Source organism: Opisthorchis viverrini (assembly GCF_000715545.1).
Source record: "Opisthorchis viverrini unplaced genomic scaffold opera_v5_297, whole genome shotgun sequence".
NCBI classification, from domain to species: Eukaryota; Metazoa; Platyhelminthes; class Trematoda; order Opisthorchiida; family Opisthorchiidae; genus Opisthorchis; species Opisthorchis viverrini.
In genome coordinates this window covers 455,148-463,950 of record NW_008751954.1, presented here as the reverse complement: position 1 = coordinate 463,950, position 8,803 = coordinate 455,148, and the positions used below count along the sequence as shown (strand labels likewise).

General features: G+C 45.3%; 1 protein-coding gene across 1 annotated transcript in view; it reads right to left on the bottom strand.

Moving 5' to 3' along the window:
- T265_09685 (hypothetical protein) overlaps positions 1 to 8,410 on the bottom strand; it is a gene marked incomplete at both ends in the record, with an annotated part of 15,040 nt that extends 6,630 nt beyond the window's left edge. The window contains 7 exons of the mRNA XM_009175840.1: positions 1,977 to 2,068; positions 2,115 to 2,168; positions 6,350 to 6,442; positions 6,485 to 6,587; positions 6,630 to 6,719; positions 7,177 to 7,420; positions 8,179 to 8,410. Of these exons, the coding sequence (XP_009174104.1) occupies positions 1,977 to 2,068; positions 2,115 to 2,168; positions 6,350 to 6,442; positions 6,485 to 6,587; positions 6,630 to 6,719; positions 7,177 to 7,420; positions 8,179 to 8,410 (908 nt within the window). The remainder of the gene's footprint in view (positions 1 to 1,976; positions 2,069 to 2,114; positions 2,169 to 6,349; positions 6,443 to 6,484; positions 6,588 to 6,629; positions 6,720 to 7,176; positions 7,421 to 8,178) is intronic.
- Positions 8,411 to 8,803: the final 393 nt, after the last annotated feature.

Genomic DNA, 8,803 nt, shown 5'->3' with positions numbered 1-8,803 from the left:
CATCTGTTCTCTCGTACGACATTCAAACATTGACGATGTGCCAGCTCGATTTCCGACACTTCAGTAGCTCTCAAACGGGCTAGCTGTGGTGGATACTTTGTACGCACTGGAGCGAACGAATGGCGGCCATACGGGTCCCAGAAAGGGATCGAATGCAGGACATGATCCCATTCCACTGGTGTAGTACTTTGGCCACATTTGTTAAATAGATTAAATGGGACTCCGAAGCAGCCTCCATACGGTCGACTAAATACGAAGAGGAACCATGGCAGGCAGGAGTTTTGATACCTGGATAATTTGGTCAAAAGCCTGAGAGTTGCTGATGTGGGGAACGGAATCCCACCGTTAATGCAACGACCACTAACTTCGAGCCCGAGGGCTGAAGCATGTGTGACACCAAGGCATCACCGAGGCTGATGAACCTGGATACCGAATCCGGACCTACATTACGTGTGTGCTGGTTAAAATAAACTGGTCGGAAAAAAGTCGATGAGTAAACTACGTTCACCAGACCCACCCTGATCTTCTTACGTTATCAGAAAGCCAACCTTCTGACGGTGTCAGAAGTACGTTTATGTGACCATCGCCGTACAGACGCGAACAGACAAAAATGCTATAACCTACTGGACAATTCGCTGTTCTAAGCCTGTGATGTGGCTAGAGGTAACTTTTGATTATATGGACACAATCGAGTCAAATTGTCATTAAATAAGCAACACCATTAGGATATCTCCTTGGTTAGGCTTACTAGTGACATAGCCCCTCCCCTTCCGAAGCGGACACCACTGAGTTCCAACGCTGGGGTTTACCCATCTGATTATCCACAGGCGCGCCTTAATCCCATGAACGCTTTAGGATGTTTAACCTCTATCGGGGCTAGAAGTGACTTTGCGGGGCCAAACTGAATAACGGTAAGCACTGGCTGGCTGTTGATGTGCCCAAAGTTCGTGTCGCGAGTGGTACGGGTCACCGGGAGATATGTTAAATAAGATGTTAAAAGCAACTGTCCATACCGGCTTAACTATAGGGAGCCGCAAGTAGTTCTCAAAGGAGTGGCCCCAGTTTCGTTTCCATTTGGCTTTCCAGTCGTTTCGCATCTACTATGTACACGTCGTATTGTACGGTGTTGTGTTGAAACGAGTTACTGTATCAGATTTTTGCATTCCTTATGACCATCTGCAAAGGACCTGGAATGTACTGGGGTGTTAGAGGTGATTCTCTGTGATAATTAGTGTATAGAATTAACAGAATCATGTCTAACAATTGCTGACCATTTGTATACGCCTAGAGTGCGCCTTATGAGCGGTGCGGACGACCTGATAAACTTTCGCATGCACTATGGGGCTCACTTGTTCAGTTGAGTCTAGTTACAATTTTCGGTCACCAGTTCGGCATGTTCATGGTTTTAGAACTCTCATCACCTTTTCCCTGAAGTCTTATTCCCTCAGGTTTATACTAGATTAGGGTCACCAAAGCGGAAGTACACGCGGCCCAGCGCAAACCATATAGGATGCTAACGATTTTGTGCGGGCCCTGCCGAATTAGCTAGGTATGGAAGGACCGACACGGAAGCACGAGATTGCTAAAGATGGTATGGTTACAGGCCATTCGACAAATCAAAAAGCGCGTAATGCTGAAGAAATCAAACCCCTGGATGAGATAGCACTCAAAGATATCGCATGGGTATTGCGATAGAATCATTCTCGTATCAATAACTGTTCTCGGGTTTTTTGGATCCTCAGTGGTTACCGCAAGTGAGTAGGTATTTTGTACAGCCACGAGGAAAAGAGGGTGGCGAAAAGGTGCACTCCCCAAGCCTATAAATGTGCTTGAAGATCATCTGCAGCATCGACAGTTGAAGGCAATCTCATCGACCTGCCTCCCAGGTGAGACATCTAGCTGAACGATATCTATTGCACAAAACATGGGGCTATCAACAAAACGTGAATTTGCAGAAAGACAAATAACGAACGCACCATCCTTGCATCATATCCTTCCCGGTGTAGTTATCCGGAATGACACTCATTTTGCATAGGATATCGTACAGGTTTCGTAGATCAGGAGTTATCTGCAACAAACTGGTGGTAACGTAATGTTATACAGTTGTGACTTACAACATCCACGGAAACGACGTTCAACCTGAGTTTGTCCATTATTGTGATGGCAAACTGGAAGCACAAAAGCAGAGAGAGAGTTAAATAAACAGCCTAGTGCGTGATGGAAGCAGTCGTTTCCACTGAGGATGCGCTACAAGAATGAATAGGGTCCGGGTAGAAGTTACACCGCTCAGTTTAGCTGATAGTCATACTTAGCAGTAGTTTGGTAGACTTGAAATCCAGGCACAAGCAGGCGTATACTGGGGGTCCACCTGACAGCTTAGTCTACCCTGCCGTAGTCACAAGCTGCCAGTCGCGTTGCTGTTAGGCGGAATCAGACAAAAACCCCGCGTTACCGCTTGCAGTCAGGTGCTGATACGGCCGAGAAGCCAACCCCATGCAAGACTGGCCAAAAAAATTCGGGACGCTTGCCGGTCCGGCATCAAACCGAGATATGCTTCGTCGAAAGTCTGGACCCAACAGTCAATCATGACCCGAAGGCCGGTTGCCAATGGCGCATCCAGAACGCGTCAGAATTCCCAGAAAGTTATTGTCGCTTACGTTATATATATGAAGCGCTGTACAAGTGTTCCTGACTTCGTTTTGGGCGTTAATATACCTTGTGCACCTTTAATGGTTGTTTTGACGTGAACGGTAGCTTGGGAAGTTCAAGCCGAGAACTAAGCTGAGAAAAATACCGTTGCTACATGTGTATAAGCTGGCGATGAAGTATGAGAACACTAACCAGTAAAATTACCCGGCTTAACAACTGCCACCGCCCTGGATGAAGACCCCGGGGCCCACCTCATCACTGGTTAATGATTGACAGAAATGGCTCAATCGCTAAGTCATTTGCGCTGGTACATCAAAAGCTTCAATGTGTTACTGCCCAGTTTCCGAACCAACTGAACACACCATCGCCCCCAAGGCTTGAAGTTGATTGTATGTTCCATAAGTGTGTGCACATAAGCTGGTCTCTGTGTTCTCATACTTCTGGGCGCATGCGAGTTTATGGTGCACTCTCCAAAATCATCCTTACAAAAAGTGTTGTCCACTCATTCCTGTTCAACTTCGTCACTGACGAAATAATGAGGCAGTGCAGCGTGATCAGTTCATCTATTAAGGGTGAGTTATTTCTCCCGAATACCATTCGACGTACTTCAGAATTGCTGATCCGGTGTTCCCACCAGATTCGGGCAATGCTCCGGAGACATCGATGGTCAAACACTGAAAGTCTTTTGACGTCCTCGGTGCGCAGTGGCCAGGTTTCTGATCCATATAGTAATATGGAGCGCACCGCAGCTTGACAGGGTACCGAACGGGTACCCACGACGTCAAACGAATATGGTCATCTCCGAGAACTATTGCAGCAGCAACAAAAACAGTTTGAAGAAGCGCAATTGAAGCTCATTGAACCACTGACTCAGAAACTGCATATCCAGACAGAAACAGTCAGTACTGGTGAGTCTTCTGTATACTCAACTGATGCGGCCGTGGTCGTTACTACAGTTATTATCAACGATTCAGTAATTAATGAGGCAAACTGAACTTGGAAAGGTTAACAACGATAACGCTTGGTAGTTGCAACCCAAAAGACAATTGTCGTGGAACATAATGCAACGGCAGTAAACTCCCGGTCAACCATAGTACTTGTCTGGAATGTGCAAACGTCTTCGTGTAGGTACTGCTACGTTCAACTTAGCACCGACCTTGTGGTTGAGAAAATAAAACACTAAACAAGTGTTTATTATGTGATGTAGTTACCCCAGGCTAAGCTTTGCGTTCATATTCGCATTGTGAAGCCCCTCGCTGGCAAACTTGTGCAAATTACTATATTCGCCCCTCGCTGGCAAACTTGTGCAAATTACAGCGCACAGCTGTACGTAATCCGTCCTTGACAGTATCAACAAGTGGACATTCCACCCGATCGTTCGAAAGAACGCACTGCGGTCTAACCGATCAGTTATTTTTGTTTACCATGAGAAATAACAAACTTGACCAATAGAACTGTCACTTCATGAAACCAAAGTAGAGCCACTTAGCTTGTAGACCTTTCGTTTGGTTAACCAAAGTACGATATTCAATCTTAACGACGCTGAAGGAAATTTTTCTAGCTAGCTGCGGTAGCAGAGTCAGTAACCTCAGTTAGGCCTTTAGTACTGACTACAGCAGTTTAAGGAAAGCACTGAAGCGCACTTCATTGTGTTGGCCTTCATAAAAGTTTGGTCTGGAACAAAATAGCAAATCGAATGGCAGACGATCCTCTGTTTTGGAAATTACAAAAGCAATAATGACTCAATATCTGCTACTCAACTTCAGTAGTCCTTCAATTCAAACAGAGCGGGACAACTGTGAGGTCATGTTGCCCAAACCTCAATACAGGCGCCCAAAACACCACCTATGGGTCTACCTGTCAGTAGCCGTTACTTTATCAAAAGAACTAGTCCAGGGATCCCAACAAGAGTGATGATCACACCAAACTCCAACGTACGTTCTGTGTCAAATGAAAGTATAAAGCACAAATTCGCTATCGTCCTCTTCAAACGATAGAGTAGTGAGCTGTGGTAGCTTCGACCGAAACAACGGGGAAACTGTGCCGAGGACAAAATTAGGCCTGCGTATACAACGGATGTATGCGGGCATAATCACCCCATGGTTATTCTGAGGAAAATGCTCCGGAATTCGTATGTTAGGTGGTGCTACATCCCGCAATTGTTTCATTTTGATAGAGCTGAGTCTATGTTTCGTGGGGTGGTAAGGAATCATTTGTACAGAATTGTCCAGAAATGTGTTGACCAGGCTGTTCACAGTCTAGCAGTGGGTATATTATGCCCACGAAGAGTAGCCTGATGCCTTTACCAGATAAGCTAAGTTTACAAGCCATGGATAATGGGCTAATGATGTAACATGCAAACGAAGCAGTAATTCTATTTGGTAACGAGGTCACCTCTAATACCGACAGTGTTCTCCACCTTGACTTTCTTTTCTCTACGTTCTGCCATAAAAATCACACTCTTGACAACTTACTGACCGGAGGGTGTTAAATCCAACCCCAGAATTTCAACTGCTTCTGTTTAGGGCTTGAATAACCTGACGGCATCTCGGTCCTCGTGCTTCAAGCAGCATGGGAGCGAGACACAGAAATGGGGTAACAGCTGAATGACTATTATTCATTGTCAATACGCCGACACATTTACAGTCTTTCAGTCTGCATTTGGTTTGGAAAAGACTAGAGGTGCACTCTCGAGCAAAAGCCGTGTGGCTATGGGGCTGTCACTCGCATGCAAATCCCCGTGTTACTTTATAGATATACTGGAGTCGACTCATACTTATCCGGGAGAAAGTCACCGGAAAGTAATTAAGTGAAGTAATCACGGCAAATGATAATGGGAATCATTCAAATGTAACCTTTCTGTGCCCAGTTGCCATGCCACCTCAGGGAAAAACGAAAGCTGAACACAGACCAATCCTCGGCAGGAGCAGTCAAGATGTTAGAACCACTGACCTTCCAGTCACTAAGTTTGCGCCTTAACAACGGACCTATACGGAGAAAATGTTAGTGGTAAAAACTCGAGGCACTTTGCCAGAAATAACGAGAAGAGAACACTAGATACAACAGTACTGCAAAATATAGTGATATCTAGTAGAGAGTTCGACAGACAACGAAAAAATGAAGCCACAGTACTTTTCAACTGCTTTTTGAGCAACAAGCGTGGACAAAAAGCGTCTCAAGTAACCAATAGACCAAGCATGAGTTCATTAACACAAACTTGGAGCCAGTAGTGTATAATCGTTGGACTTAAAAAACTTAATTGAAAGTATATAAAGTTTAGGTATCTTGAAAGACGTCTCAAAAAATCAACTGCATTAAAATGGCAGTTCACTAACTAAGGTTGAAAATGTGAAAGGGGTGGACATTCAAAATAGATCACGGTCATGCATGCAGTCTTGAGCAAAAGTTACCCTATTAGACATTTCAAGGAAGTCGGGACTTCCGCAGTTATCCCAGTGCCGGCTTCCTGTCGAGTGTAACTTGAACGCCTGGAAAGACATTCAAAAGCCCGTTGTACTCGTTCGACGCTGTCACTTAGGTGTAAAATGCGCAGGCGTATCCCTGAATCACACCTACGAACGTGCTGTTTCTAACATCGAACACCTGCACGAGACCGCAAGTTGTAGTCCCGGAAATAGAAGAATCAGGAGATCAGACCGGAAATGTTGTGAAAATGTAACCAAATATGGATGAAACATACCTCAACAAACTGCATATTCCGTGTGACTGTGGAATCATGCATTGTGATTGGACGACCTTCCTTGATGCGCTCCAAAGCAGCTGGACAAACCATCTAACAATAAATGAACAGAAACAGTCCGGTAGCGAACAGTACCTTGTAACGAGAGGCAAACTCTTCCACTGTGTGAAATTCGGAGGCAAGCTGTCTGAATCGCACTTTGTACTGGTTCAGGAGTTTACTGCATGCTTTTGCATAGCTAAAAATTCGCTCAAAATAAGCAACCAAGATGAAGACCTACTCTGCGTAATTGACATAATCTTGACTATAGGCCATCTCGAGGCACTGAAGCGTGTTGATAACCGCGAAGAGCTCCATATGATTTGTATATCTTAGAAGAACAAAAAAGTTGTAGTTAGTCGTAAATCACAAAACTCTTAAGATCGATCTGATAAAAGCGCGAGAAAAGTGCTGGGTTCGAATTTTGTCATTGTGAAAGCCAGCAAGTAGTCTATCTCCCCAACGATAACCGAGAGATTTCATATGATTATCGACACGATCAACTGTTGTCTTCAGTTGATCACTCCACAAAAACATCTCAAGGATACACGCTGGAGCGACAGTTCAAATTACGGTCTTTGCTGTTAAAAGTGAAGCTCGAGAACGAAGCCCCGTTTTTGGCGCGGTTTGTGAGAAATCACATCTGAAACCTGGCCGCTATGCGCGGAGGACGTCAATAAACTTTGTGTTTGATCATCGATATCTTCGGGGCATTGCCCGAATCTGGTGGGAACACCGGATCAGCAATTCTGAAGTACGTCGAATGGTATCCGGGAGAAATAACTCACCCTCGACAGATGAACTGATCACACCGCATAGATTGCGCTGGCTTGACCACGTGCTGCGTATACCAGTCAACCGATTTCCTCGAAGGGTTCTTTTCGCACAACCACGTGAAGGGTGAAATAGAGCCAGAGGCGGTCAAGCAATGACTTGACAGCGCAGTACAAAAGCCATTACCAGTAAACTCAGCTGCGCTGGTCATTGCCGTCTTCCTGGATGGGGACCCCAAGACAGGCAACATCAATGGCGCTCATGCATCCAGGCTATTCCCTTCAATGCATAGCTCCCTTTCCAATCCCGTCACTTAACACTCCACCTACAGTGCTGTATTTACGCACTAATTTATCTATCAGCGCCTCCAATGCGCAGCTACCTACCTCACCTCCCCGAATCATCAGTGAACGAAACTGTGGCAGCTACAATCACTGTACGACGACTACGCGGTTATTCCACCTGACAATGATGATGACACCAAAGTAAGAGGTTGTGAAACAAAAAATGTCAACAACTTGCCTCATACGATCCGTGCCATCCGGAACCGTTTTAACCTCCTAGCTCAGGGGATTGATCATGAAGGAAAGTGGACAAATTACCTTATAAAGGTGCGCCACTGGAAAGAAAAGTTGCAAAACCGATTCAAATGATACAGCATTTCCGGGATCGATATGATCAATATGCAATTGAAAATAAATCGAAACAATGTTACAGCTGAGGAAGCTCTTTTCCGCGACGGTTGTTGGTGGCATCCGGACAAAATACACAAAAAATGGTTGATTAATCAAATTGCTCATTTGTGTCACCATTATGGTGTGTAGTTGGAATACAGCAATAAACGATAAGACCGATATATCACTAGTTTGCTTGAGCAGGACTTAACGAAAAATAAAGAGTGGGGTCAGAATATGAGGTCTCCCAGAAACAAGCCCGTTAAAAAGCGTTTCAGCCAATGCGAAGAGCGTGATGGCTATGGCTATGTGGTGCAATACGCATAGAAAGTATTCATTCACTGAGGTCAGTTTGTCTGTCAGGAGCAGAGCTAACACTGAGGTATTGCGGTCCGTACTCTTTATTGGACAAAATCAGGACTTGAGACTCTTCTACTCGTTCAGCTGTAACACCCTTGCGGTGCCTAGCTGCCATGCCACTCAAAGGATGCACGAGGGCTGGAATACTGCCAGGTGGCCCAAGCCTAGACAGGGGAAGTCGAGATTCAGAGGTCGGGTTCGAACCACAGACCATCCGGTTAGTGAATTCACGCTCTAATCACTTTGGGTCATCTCACCCCTTGGACTTAATGGTTGAGTGTGTTGAGGTTCTACCCACTGTTCGAAACTCAACGTGGGATATGGTGGCTGTCCTTGGTATACCGGAGATCCTGCCATTCCCAGAGGAAGCGGAGAAATGAGCGGAGCTCTTGTGCAGTTAAGTTCATACCAAATTCTCTTCTCTACTCCTCCAGTCAAATCTTGAACATTTACTCTCTAATCAAAACTAACCCCCCTTAGACCTCTCTTCTCTCCTCACTCCTATCTTGCTCTACGAGCAGATGTCGTACGGAAGTCGTCTTTGACTATCGGTGTCTCCAAAGCACTGGTCCGGTCTGGTGAGAATATAGGATTAGTAATGCCGAGG